The 13,878-nt window shown below is 50.2% G+C and overlaps 1 protein-coding gene across 1 annotated transcript in view; it reads left to right on the top strand.

The window, feature by feature from the left end:
• MYO18B (myosin XVIIIB) overlaps window positions 1-13,878 on the top strand; it is a 242,094-nt gene that overhangs the window by 97,039 nt on the left and 131,177 nt on the right. The window contains exons 25-26 of the mRNA XM_042961553.1: window positions 13,319-13,438; window positions 13,755-13,863. Coding sequence (XP_042817487.1) covers window positions 13,319-13,438; window positions 13,755-13,863 — 229 coding nt within the window. The remainder of the gene's footprint in view (window positions 1-13,318; window positions 13,439-13,754; window positions 13,864-13,878) is intronic.

The following is a 13,878-nucleotide window of genomic DNA, read 5'->3' as shown; positions in this document are numbered from 1 at the left end:
CGAATAAAGAGGCAGGCAAACAATGGCCCAGGAGGCAGACCCAGTTTTCCACCTTTTTCTTTGTAAATAAAGTTTTATTGGCATACGGCCACGCCCACCCATTCGTGTGCAGTCTCCGGCAGCTTTCATGCTACGATGGCAGAGCTGAGTAGCTGTGACAGAGGCTCTGTGATGTACAAAGCCCAAAAGTATCGAACTCTTTATGGAAAAAGTTTCCTGACCCCTCAACTAGAGATAGGTGAGTCTACGTGGATTGCCCTCAAAAACATAACGCTGGAGAAAGATTATTTAAGTCACGAAAGAATACCTGAAACACGATATCGAACATAGTAATTTTTTAAAAGTGCAGGCTGATACTGTATATTGCGTGGGGCATATACCGTATGATTGTGGTGTAAAGATATTTCCATGGGAATAATAACATCAGCTTTGGAGTAGTGGTCGCCTCTCGTGGGTGGAGAGGAACATGTGATTGGAGATTACATCGGTGGGGATGGGGGTGTGATCACCGTGCTGAGGTCTTATTGTCTTGAGTTGGGTGTTGAGTTCACAGACTGGGGATGAGGACGCGAGCCAGAGAGTCCCTGCCCCCAGGGGACTACTGCAAATTTCAGATTCCTAAGCAAATCCATGCAGTGTAATGTGAGATGTGGTCGGGGAGCTGTGGGTAGATCACGGAAGAGCTGTGCACGGTAACTTGCTGTTCCGCTTAGTTTTTCAGGGCCAGGACTCTAGTAAGTCACTCGCCTGGGGCATGAAATTTAAAGGGGTGCCAGAAACTCAGCAAGAGAAATCATATTTCAATGCAGTGTCTTTTAAAATGTAAATGAATGCAAAAAAAAAAAATCCACGATGAGCCAAATACCAAAATTTCAAATAAAGGAAGGACTGGTGGGCTGGGATTAAGGTGAGGGGTAAGTGAGAGAGTATGCACAGTGGGATCCTGTCTTCATTTAAATTTTTGATGTTTTATTCATCGTGGATTTTTGGCATGAATTTTGACTTTCTTAAATATTGCATTAGAATGCTATTCAATCTCGGTTTCTGGGTTTCTTGGCACTCCCTGAAATTCCGCACCCTGGGTGAGGGCTTTGCCCGTCTCATCCTTAGTCTCAGCTGACTTTTGAAGCCCTGGGCACCTCACAGGGTCCTGCTGAAGCTCAACTGTCGTCCAGTCTTATTCGCCCATTCAGCAAATGAGTATGAGCATCTCCCAGGCAGCAGGCATTCAGCTGGCCACCTCAGATGCAGCTAGGCAGAAGGCAAAGTCCCTGTCCTCATGAGGTCTCCAGGCCAACCGAGGGAGACAGACCACAGTTAATAAAAAAGCAAGCTACTTTTTGATGGTCAAGTGCTGCAGATAATAAGCAGAGGGAGGTGACAGTGAGGGGGCTATTTTTGCCTGAGCGGTCTGAGAAAGCTTCCACGGATTGAGATGTCTGAGTCTAGGTCTGAGTCATCTGGTACAGTCATCTATGCGCAGATCTGGGGAATCGAGTCGAAATGGCAAGTGCAAAGGTCCTGAGGCAGCATGGGATAATATTTGTCAGTTTGGAGCAAAACTAGAGCTTTCCACACCTGCGAACCCATGGTGCTATCGTGACTGATCATATTGCTTGGTTTGCTAGACGGACGGTGGGGGCTATAATTCGGTTCATGATCAAGCCAACAGAACACATTCTGTTTCCTGTATTGACAGCCCAAGTTGAGCCTGGCTGGCTCCCGTGGGGACATGGAATGAAGTTTGGGGTAGGGGCTATCTCTTTTCCACCTCTTCTCATTCTCCTTGTCATCGTGTCCACTCTCTCCACCAAGGGTTCTCTGTCTCACTCCCACAGACAAGGAAGAGTCAGAGGCTCCTGGAAGGGGACAGTCACATCACATAGAGTTAGGAGAGTCAGGGTGGAAAAGGCTCCACCATGGGCCTCTGCCCTCTTATAGAAAATACTGTAAGGAGGAGAAGAAATGACACCCAAGTGTCATTCAAGGCTCTGGAGAGCACCCAGTCTGACCTCTCCCGCAGGAAGTAGCAATGACAGAGCAGCAGAAGCAAGCAATCAGAGAGCCGTGCGTGGGCTGGGAATATCGGTGACTCCCCTGCAGAAACTCCTTCCCGCTGAGCTGACATTTGATACAGTAATTCATCACACACTGTCGAGTAGGACGTGGGCGCTTGGGGTGCCTCAGCGGCCGGGGGGAGACGGGGAGACAGTGAGGAGGGGAACATCATTAGCATCTAGCTGTACAGCTCATGCCGCACTGGGAGAAGGAAGAGAAGGGGCCAGGCTGCTGAGACCTGGACCAAGCGTTCAAGCGTCCGCACCTGCTCCATATGCTACGCAGGCTCTTGGTGTCTCTGTGTCCTCCGTGGCTCCGAAAAGATGTATGGGGCCTGGAAAAAAAAATAAGACAAAATTTCAAAGCTAAGAAAGGAAGAACAATGGGAACTAAGAGGTTGAAGAGTGTACCAAAGGGGGGGGGGCGGTGAGAATTAGAAATAGAGATTTACCGTGAGCCATGGACTCGCTCTCACTTCAGACTTTGCATCTGCTGTTGCCTCTGCCTGGAATATTTCCCTCCACCCTCCTCAGCTGGTTAATGCCTGGTCGTCCCTCGTCACCCAGTTCTGGTGGTACTTCTTCCAAGAAGACTTTGTTAACCTTTTAGGGATGGGTTGGGCTCCTACTGTCGGCAATTCTGGGCCCTGAGCTTACTGTTACTGCGTTGATGGAGGTGTTCTCACCCCCTCTGGCGTGCTTGTGCCCTGGCTTGGTGAGGCCCCAAGGGCAGGGGGGATGTCTTGCCCATCACGTTGGCCGAGCCCCTGGTACAGAATAGACATCCAATGGACCAATGATGCCATGTAAGGTCAGCTGAAATGTTGACACTGAGCTTCCTAGCAACCAAAGCAAAGAGGGAAGCAAGAGATTACATAGACTTGTCCCCAGCTTAAACACACACGCACACCTGTTGCTTGAGATAATACTCATTCTTCCAAGTATTGAGCTATCAGAGAAGTTTCTTCTATGAGTCCTCGTGAAAAGGGGCACCAAGTAACGTGGCAAAGTACAACCTCAGTAATATTCGTCCAGGAAGTAGAAGAGGTGACCTCTAGGAGGGCTTTGGTGGGCCTCGTCCTGAACTGCAAGACAAGGGCATGGCATCAATTCCCTAAAAAACTTAGTTAGGAGGCAAAGCAGAGTTTTATCCAGGAAGCACGTTCAGGTGACTGAGTGCTATGATTTCTTTCCCCTCCCCCTCCCCCCTCTCCTCCTCTTCCTCCACTTCCTCCTTTTTAAACTTTATAGTAAGGTCCAACATACAAAAAAGTGCACAGTTGTTAAGTATATACGGCTCCATGAATTTTCACAAACTGAACACACCAAGGCAATGGACACTCATATGGAGACACAGAACATTCCCAGATTCCCCCCAAGTCCCCCTCATGGCCCTTTCAGCCACGACCTTCCAAGGGTAACCACTAAACTGACCTCTAGCACTATAGATTGGGTTCCCCCCCCTTTTGTAACTTTACCGAAATGCAATCAAATGCCTTTCATATGACCTCATGACATTCCTCCGTGTTGGGGGCGGCTGTGGCCCATCCATTGTCATTGCTGTGTAGTATCCCGTCATGGGTATAGAGCACTCTATTCATTCTACTCTACATGAGAATTTGGTTGTTTCCAGCTTTAACCTGTGATGAATAAGCCTGCTGTGAACATCCTTCCACACGTCTTTTGGTACAGGTATCATACATTTCTATTAGGAATGCACTAGGAATGGACTTGCTGGGTTCGAAGTTCTCTCTGTGTTGGGTTTTAATGGATGCAAACAGCTTGCTCAAGGGATTGAGTCAGTTTACCCTCCTACAGCAGTCCACACCCTTACCAGCGCTTGATATTGTCCTTTGCATTTATTGATTGTTTTGGGCGCCCCGTGATCCCACACCGTGATTTTAATTTGCGCCTTTTCCCGTGTTTTTGGCCGTTATTCTCTTTGGCGAAGCGGTCTTTCAAGTCCCTTGGCCACTTACTACTGCTTTACTTATTGGTTTGTAGCAACTCTTTATATGCCGTGGATTTAAGTTCAGTTGTTGGATATGTGTGGCACAGATCTCTTCCTCCAATCTGTGGCTTGCCTTTTTCTTTTTTTTTAAATTTTTTTTTTAAGTTTATTTATTTTTGAGACAGAGAGAGACAGAGCATGAACAGGGGAGGGTCAGAGAGAGAGGGAGACACAGAATCAGAAGCAGGCTCCAGGCTCTGAGCCATTGGCCCAGAGCCTGACGCGGGGCTCGAACTCACGGACCGCGAGATCGTGACCTGAGCTGAAGTCGGATGCTGAACCGACTGAGCCACCCAGGCGCCCCTTTTTTTTTTTTTTAATTTTTTTTTTTTTTGGCTTGCCTTTTTCGATGCAGTAATTGGAAGTATTTTCTGAAGCCCCGAGTCTCTTCAGACCTGCCCAGGGGCTAGGAAGAGGTCAAAGGGCTCCAGAATCCCCCAACCTGTATCAGTGGTGATAGATGCCCTTCTTTCGTTTCATTCTGTATTTGCTTGACTTTTTTGGACTCCCGTTATTTTCCACCTTTCTGCGTCTCCGGAATTGCACTGCAGTTCCACAATCACTGGCGTCTTACACTAAAAAATGACAGCACTTTCTTTCCTTTTGTTCCATAATGGTGCAGCTTATAATCAGAGGCAGCTCAGATTTGGTGAAACGTAGTGTCCTGGGGCCCAAGTAAGATTTTATTGGAAGAAAGGTCTTTAATTCTTTCCCCTCCACCAAAAAGCCACTTTGATTTTTTTTTTTCTGGTGGCTTTTATACTTCACGGAACATCAGGATCGCCTGGGGGAGCTGTGTCCCCTGTAGCTTCCCCATCCCATCTCCTGAGGATTCGACCCAGGAGGGAATCTCGGGGAGGGGAACTCTTCCCTGCTTCTTTTAACAAGCCCCGAGGTGAACCTGAACGCAGCATCGTGCCATGTGAGACTCGTGGTTCCCGTGCTCGAAAGCGTGTCAAAATCCCCCGGAGGATGTGTTAGAATATAGCGGGCTGGTCCCCAGCCCTAGAGATTCTGAGTCAGGAGGCTTGGGGCAGCCCTGGAGAATCTGCATTCCCCACGAGCTGTGTCAGGTGATGCCGAACCCGCTGGTCTGGGGTCCACGCTTTGAGGAACAGATAGAAGGGACCCCCTTCTATGCAGTTCTCTTTTCTTAGAAGAGTTTCTGCTAACGGTTGGGAGGCAGACACTCCCACGGGCCATGCATCACGCAGACACTCCTGGCCCCGGTTCGTGGCCTCTGCACCCCGCCCGCTTGTCTCGGTTGGTGGGGAAACAACGGATAGAAATGTTGCTAAAACATGTTGTGCCTCATCAGTGAAAACTCCATTTGACTAGGCTTATTAAAAAGACAACATTATTGCAAAATGATTTAAGTGCTTCATTTGCGAAGGAGCAGAAGAGGAGATGAGACGCCTCCAGGAAGCTGGCTATAAATATTCCTCAAGCGTGCAAAATCTGCCTTGATGCAAAGTGGGGTTTTTTATTTTCACGAGAAGGCAGGGCTTGTCCTCTTATAGGGACTTCCTATATGGCTGCGGGAGCACATGGGGGGTAAAAATGACAAGGGGGTGTTTTCTTCCCTCCTTGGCTTGTCATCTAGGTTTTTCCCAAGAATTTAGTCATTGCGGGCCCTGGGCACTCTGGATGTCTGGCCTCGTCAGCATGACAATTTTTCACTTTTTGGTAAGGGACGGTCGAGAAGACAGAACCCACCAGCCTGGGGCGGGAACCGGAGATTCAGGTCAGGAAGTCCGTTTGCAAAGTGCTGGGGTGTTTGGCCCGGGAAGTTATGTGTGGCCGGCCGCTGATCTCTGGAGGGAAGGGAAGCGACTTTCCAAGGGCTGTGTGGCTTAGTGGTGACTGAGTCTGGAACATATACCGGGCCTCCTGACTGCTACCACGGTACCACAGCTAAGGCCCCCCAGAGGAGTGCACAGCTGGAATGTTCTGCCTGCCTCGGTCTCCCCGTATGAAAATCCAGGCCATAATGCCTTCTCTACCTACTTTGTAATGCAGATGAGGAAGCTGGGGACTGTGCAAGGGATGGGTATGACAGCCCGACCCGGGATGTCTGGTCCAGGAGCAGAGAGGGTGGGTCAGGACGGTTGGCTCTGGATCCTCATTGCAGTGGGACTGTGGGCAACTCCTTCCAGGCTCTGAGCCTTTGTGTCGTTGTTGGCAGAATGGTGACAGTGGTGGTTCCACATTCCTCTCTACAGGGTGGTGTGACGAGGTGCCTGTAGAGTAATTATTACAGGGGCGCCTGGGTGGCTCAGTCGGTCGAGCGTCCGACTTCGGCTCAGGTCATGATCTCATGGCTCGTGGGTTCGAGCCCTGCATCAGGCTCTCTGCTGTCAGTGCAGAGCCCATTTCGGATCCTCTGTCCCCCTCCCCCCCTGCCCCTCCCCAGCTCATGCTCCCTCTCTCTCAAAAACAAATGAACATTTTTTAAAAAAGGAAAGTAATTATTACACTGGTTCTTACACGAGTCTCTCCACATCTCCGCTGTTGCTAACATATATGTGATTACATCTTAGCTATTCCTACACCCCTCAGAGCATTCGGTGCCAACTGCATGAGTAAAGGAGATAATGTTGAATTTAGTAATTCAAGTAATATTTAACGAGCGACGTGTCTGTGCCGGCTGCCGTGACACATCCTTCGCCCGCTTTATCTCGTTTTACCTTCAAATCAAACTGTGAGGACGGTGTCATTCATACCCCAAGTTCTAGATGAAGACAGTGAAGACCAGAGAGGTGGAGCGATTTGTCCACTATCACACAGCCGGCGAGTAGCAGAGCTGGGCTTTGACCCGGGGTCTGGCTGACTCCAAACAGGCTGTGAAAGAGGTGCCTGGAGTGGCTCATCCTTTGAGACGACCCGGAGCTAGCCAGGTGACAAGGTGGGGAGGCTGTGCGTTCCAGGTAGAGGGCAAGAACAGAGAGAGAGACCGGGGACCTGGGCTGGCACCCACAGTCCTCGCCGTTGGAAAGTCTCATGCGTGCGGGGAGATTTGGGGGTAGGGTCAGTCGCCGAGGCTGGGCCAGATGCCAGGGGCTGTGAGAACCACGTGAGAGGTTTGAACTCCATCCTGAAGGTGGGGGCCAGAGAGAGAGAGAGAGAGAAAGTGTGCCCATGAGCTCAAGTGAGCTGGGGGAGGGGCAGAGAGGGAGAGAGAGACAGAGAGAATCCCGTGCAGACTCCCGACGTGGGCTCAAACTCCCACGACCTGAGTCGAGATCAAGAGTCAGACGCTTTACCCACTGAGCCACCCGCGTGCCCCTAAAATCCATTTTCAAGATGGGATATGTGGGTGACAGCATCAGAGGGGTTATTTCCTCTTTAGGGGGGTGCTATGGGACCTTGAAGACCCCTTCTAAAGCTCACGAAAGTCCATAGCTTCTGCTTCTCCCACCCAAGGCCAGTCGGTGATGTGTTGTCCTGCGTGTCCCTCTCTGATGCATGACATATGTCCCAGCACACCTGCAAGCGTGGTCCCCATTCCCGCCGACCTGCCGGAAGCTGTGGATCCCTCCCTCCCTCCTTGCCTCCCGGATACATTATTAATTCACTTGGCATATATTCTTGGAGCCCCCAAGAGGCAGTTTGAAGGTATGGCTAGGAGTAAAGGCTCTGGAGCCAGGCTGCCTTGATTTGCATCCAGCTCCGCCACTGGCCGGCTGTGTGTCCTTGGGTGAATGTCCACACCCCAGTGCCTCAGGTCTCCATCTGCAATGCAGAGGTATCAGTCCCCAGCTCTCAGTGTCTCTGTGAAGGTTCTGTGGGTTACCCTGTGCCGGACCCATGGTAAGCACCCTCCGTGATAGTGATTATTATTTTTTATTAAATTTATTTATGTTATTTTGTGTGTGTGTGTGAGAGAGAGAGAGAGAGAGCAGGAAAGAGGCAGAGAGAAAGGGAGAGTGGGAATCCCAAGCAGCCTCCATGCTGTCAGCAAAGAGCCTGACTTGGGGCTCGATCCCACAGACCATGAGATCCTGACCTGAGCTGAAGTCAAGAGTCGGAGCCTCAACCGACTGAGCCACCCAGACGCTCCTGTGGTCGTGATTATTATTAAGGGAACTATTACCATCACTTAGTAGCAGCTGGGAAGAGAAGTACACAGGGCGGTCCCTGAACTGGTGCCCAGAGTGAGTCTCTGGAGCCCTGGAGCCTGCCAGTAAGCTGAGATTTGTTCTGAATTTCCCCTCATGACCGAGGCAGCTTCGAGGGCAGATACCGTGAGATTGAAGCCCAAAGCGGCCAGCTGGCTCTGCAGCTGGACAGACCCTCTGCCTATTGATTTATTTTCTCCCCATCCCCTCTTTTTCTGCTTTCATTTTCCATCTTTTCTCTTAATCGCTCAGGTTGACAGGGGTGGGGCTTCCCTTCCTCGGGGGCTCCATAAAGCTCCCTTTGGTCATGGCCCCTCAGGGGTGGGTGGCCTTGCCTTTGAACCACACCCAGCTGTCTGTTTCACCTCCTTTCCCCCACCCACTACCTCCCGGTCTGCCCCAGGTACACCAAGGCTCCTGTACTGCTGACCCCCAGCGTTGAGTCAGGTGGCAGATGTGGGACAGGACGGCCCTGTAATTACGAGTCAGGACCTGGGATTCAGGCTGCCCAGCTGGACTCCCCGTGTGACTTATCAGCCATGACCTTGAACAAATCATTTCACCGCTCAATGCCTCAGTTTTCCGTTCTGTGGAAAGGAAATAAAAATCCTCTCCTCATAAGGCACTTGACAGGCACACAGCAAGAGATTAGCACATGTCTCTCCCCAGCATCCGATGAGTATGAGCTATTTCTCCTGCAAGGGCTTCTAAGGAACCAATGCTTTTCCTTAAATTGAAAAGCGCACAGTGAAAGGCCACTGCTTGCTTTCTGTAGACCAGACAATTTGGGGAGCTTTGAGAACTCTTGAATATAAGAGCCAAGGACAGGGTTGGGCTCAGACATGTGGGTTTATCTCCCCAGCTCAACAGAAAGATCCTTGAAGGCAGGGCCTGGCACACAGTCGGTGCTCATATAATGAATGATAAGCGGCAGTGACAGTGACAGCCCAAAGGGTCGCACGTGTGCTCAGCATTTAATGCCTGTCAAATGTTTTGTTGCCATCTCCCTCAGGCTGCCGTGATGCCAGGGCACGGGATATGGAGTATTTCTATCTGACTCTATGCCACATGTACAGCCCATTTATCCGTATCTGTCCCCTTCTCTCCGGCAGACTTTTGGAGTCATGGTCCCTGAGTAGAAAGAGAGTTTCTGATGATTTGGCTTAAGTGGTGGATCCAGGGAGGTTTTCAGAATAATTTCTAGTTAATTGGTGCCTGAGTAATCGGCAAGGACCCTTCTGGGTTTGCAAACCAGGCTCTTCCCTCATTAAACCGGTTTTCATTTTGCACTCACCTAATAACTCTGGGCATGGTGCCCACCTCTCACCTCTGTGAATAAAGCCCTTGGGCCCCGAAATGTGGGAAGGGGAGAGGGATTTGTGGGGCTAGGGGAAGGCCGGGGGCTACTCGTCTCTGGGAAAAGCATCTGTCATTTCCCTAATCTGAGAGGACTAATTGTCCTTTGGACTCCAGACTTGGATTGTGTAGAACTCAAAATTAATGCATTAAATTAATGTTGTGCTCCCTTTGCTCAGGCTGATTAGCACAAATGAAATTTCGTACTAATTGTCTAAGGCGGAGAGAACACGATCCTGGTGTTTAGGATCGATGCTGGTGGTGGGGATGGGAAGGCGGGGATCAGGGGCATGGTCTGGGCGTTCCTGGATTGTACCAGCCTGTGTTCAGAGCCAAGTGCAAACGATCGCTCCCCCAGTGCCAGTGCTGTTGTGTGCCCATAAGGAAATCTAACCCATCTAAAGCCAAGTGTGAGGCCAAGATTAGGAAGAGATTCTGGCAATTTCTATGCCAGCAGTTCTTTTTTTAAAGTTTATTTATTTATTTATTTTTTTTTTTTTTGGAGAGAGAGAGCACAAGCAAGGGAGGGGCATAGAAAGAGAGAGAGAGAGAGAGAGAGAGAGAGAGAGAGAGAGAGAATCCCAAGCAGGCTCCAACTCTCAGCACGGAGCCCAATGCGGGGCTCGAACCCACGAACCTCAAGATCAAGACCTGAGCCGAAACCAAGAGTTGGCCACTTAATCGACTGAGCCACCCAGGGCCTCTATGGCAGTAATTCTTAAGCTTGGTTGTGCTTAAGGACAACCATGGAGTGTGTTGAACTTCAGATCCCTGGGTCCTACCACAGAGGTTACGGTGTGGGCGTTCTGGGACTACTGAGGAATATACTGGGAATATTTTAACAGCCATCCCAGGGGACTGCAGGGCAAATGTTTCCCCCAGAACACTTTAAAGATGACAGTGGGAGGAACAGCAAACAGAATCCCCACCCCAGAGACAGCCCGGTGCACCCTGGGAGAGCCCCTGGCTTGTTAAGTGGCGGTTACTTGGACCAGAGGGATCTGGGCTCCCGTCCCAGCTCTGCCACTCACTTGCTGTGTGACTTCAGAATGCTCCCCCTAAGCCTCTCCCCCCACCCCATTTCTGTAAAAGGCACACGTAAGTCTGAGCAGCTACTGGTGTGGTCACCAAGACGGGAAGCCAATGGGCAGGTGGAGGGGAGAAAAAGGGGGGCAGCATAGAACGTGCAGAGCAGCAGCTCTGGTTTATTTTTTTGCAGCTCAATTTGGGGGGACTATTTTTTTTAAGATATTTGTTTTGTGCTCTTCTGATTACCAGCAGCGCAGAGATGCATCATAAAGAAACCGGAGTCCTCTGTGAGCCCACACCCTTCTAGGAAAACAAGAAAAAAAATCCCTATACAGTTTGAGAGTGCCTTTTTCTGTACAAGTAGAAAGAAAACAAAAACGAGCACGGGCCAAACGTCCTATTCTGCCACTTTGCTTTTCTCCCCCACCGTTGGCCATATATCTTGTTTTTGCTTTTGTTTTTCATGTTGAAACATACAGATCTTCATCTGCCTTCTTCATGGGGCGGAGGAATGAGTTTTGAGACCACCTATGAGCTGATGGTATTGATGGGAACTAGCTTGGGGGGGGGGCAGGTGGATTCCACGCCGGAAGGGCCACTTGGTGTCTGTGACAACACCCCACAGCCGCTCCTTGGTGCCACACACAGGGTCTCATGGGAGAGTGAAGCGTGTAGACATCTTCAGTCATGACATGAAGTTGTGGCATCAGATGGGAATGCCAGCAGGACAATAGACAGTCCTTAATGCAGTGTGTTTCACAGCTCAAGAGAAGAAGGGATTTGTCCAAGGTCACGCAGTGTGTCTGGACTTGAACCCCATGCCTTACTTCTATTGTTTTCTTTTCCTTCCCTGTCTTGACTTTGACCACTGCCCCCATGGAGGGAGTCTCCGTTTCCCAAGCGACCCTGCTGCGTAAGGTCATTTCTAAGCCTCTTGGTCATAAACAGTCCACTTCCCGGGTTCTCACCTCATTTGCTTTGGCATAGCCTTGAACCTGGAAGGCTGCACTTTGGGACAGTAATAACACAGAAGCCTTGACCCATCTGGCATCTGTAGTTGGTCACTGATGGGGGGAAAAGTCAGCGCAAGTTGGATTTCATTAAGATATAAACATTTTTATTTTTGCCCCTGAACATGACTACAACTCACGCTATTTCTGGACCACAGCCTTCAGAGTATGAGCACCTGACTTGAGACATTCTTCCTTTCTTAAACCATGCCCCTAACACGTGACCGTGTGATTTCCAGCTTTGATATCATTAAAGCAGAGCAAATGGAAAAGTAGTTTGAATGCATAAGCCGAATTTTTTAGTTCCTTTTTTAAAAATAAGTTTGGCACCTGAAACTGTTTGATGAGACACATGCATTTTAAAAATTAGAATTTTAAGAGTTTGGGGGCACCTGGGTGGCTCATGTCGGTTGAGTGTCCAACTCTTGATATCTGTTCCGGCCGTGATCTTGTGGTCTTGAGATTGAGCCCTGTGTTGGGGTCTGTGCTGAGCGTGGAACCTGCTTGGGATTCTCTCTCTCCCTCTCTCTCTGCCCCTCTCCCACTTGCACTCTGTCTCCATTCTCTCAAGAATAAATAAACATTAAAAAAACAAATTTTAAGAGTTTTTTTAATTTTTTTTTTTGAGACAGAGAGAGGAGGAGGAGGAGGAGGAGGAGGAGGAGGAGGAGGAGGGACAGAGAGAGAGGGAGACAGGATCCAAAGCGGGTTCTGTGCTGATAGCAGAGATCCCGATGCGGAGCTCAAACTCATGAACCGTGAGCATGACCGGAGCTGAAGTTGAAAGCTTAACCGACTGAGCCACCCAGGTGCCCCACAGATCTTAAGAGTTTCGAGAAGCAACTCGTATTATTTCTTCCAACACGTTCCATTTAGTTTTTGTGGAAACTCCTGGCCTGGTCATGTTTCATAGGTATATACAAGAGCTAATTGAATCGGTAATTACAGCAGAAATGCGACAGGCATAAATGGGTGGGGAACACGCACGACCAGTACTGGGTGTGCATGGCTGTCCCCTGGTGGAGGCAGGTTGATCACGGGGAGCCACAGAGAGGTTTCCTAGCTGAGGGCGCTCTTGTGTGGTGAGCACCTGCGTGTCTTACCAAGGGGAGCCCATTGATCCGTCCAGCAAAATGGCTCGCTGAAGGATGGGTAAGGAGAGCTTCTGCTAGAATAACTTTTTTTTTTTTTAATTTCTATTTTTCTTAAGAGAGAGAGCAAGCAGGGGGAGGGACAGAGGGAGAGAGAGAATATTAAGCAGGCTCCCCACTCAGCGTGGAGCCCCGTGTGGGGCTCAATCCCACCACCCTGGGATCATGACCTGAGCTGAAATCAAGGGTTGGACGCCCAGCCGACTGAACCACCCAGGATAACTTCCTTTAAATGAACATTTACTACGTGCCAGCACTGCGCTAACTTTATGTGGATTATCTCATTTAATTGTCAAGACAATTCTCTAAGTCATGCCCCACCCCTTAAAGCTGAGGAAACCGAGAATCAGACAGGCATCTTGCGTGGGGCAGTCACACAGCTAGTGAACATTGGGCCAAGAATTCTAACACATCGGGACCAATAACATTCTGACCATCACACCCCGAACCGCCTCATTACACGGAGATGCCCTTTTGCCACAAGAGCCCGTGATTTGTCCGGGCTGGCCCTGTGGAGGGTGCCCCGGGGGAGAAGAGATGATGTCCCCTCACCACGAGTGACTCTGCTGTAACCCTCCCATTCCAGGTTGCTGAACTGACCGCGGAGCTGGCTGATGAGCACTTCAGAGGGGACGTGGCCTGCCAGGTGCTAGAGAGTGAGCGGGCAGAGCGGCTGCGGGCCTTCCGGGAGGTCCAGGAGCTGAAGGTGGGTGGCCCAGGGGTGGTGGCGGGTGTGGCTGAGCAGGGTGGCTGGGAGCCCTTGGGTCTACCCGCCTCCTTGTCTGCTCACATGTGGGAGCCGGAAGCCTATAAGCAAGAGGTGGTGGCTTACTGACTCTCATGTTCAAGGTCCTGGAGGACATTTGTGTCTTCCTAAGCCTTGACCTTGGAGGTGCCCTGGATGAGGACTATGTAAAGGGTAGACAGTCCTTGGTTACCAAGCCACCATGGGCGGGCGGGGGGGAAGGCCAGGCCCAGGCTGCACTGGGCTCCAGTTTGACACCCTGGGGCCTTTCTTCCAGAGCAAGTATGAGCAAGTCCAGAAGAATTTGGGAGAAGTACAGAAGCAGTTGGGAGAAGCGCAGCAGAAAATTCAGTTGGGTGACTTGGAAAGGAGCCACACAGGAGGAGGTAAGCAAACCGGGA

This window comes from Panthera tigris, chromosome D3, assembly GCF_018350195.1.
Source record: "Panthera tigris isolate Pti1 chromosome D3, P.tigris_Pti1_mat1.1, whole genome shotgun sequence".
NCBI classification, from domain to species: domain Eukaryota; kingdom Metazoa; phylum Chordata; class Mammalia; order Carnivora; family Felidae; genus Panthera; species Panthera tigris.
The sequence above is the reverse complement of the archived record's forward strand: the minus strand, read 5'-3'. Positions and strand labels throughout refer to the sequence as shown.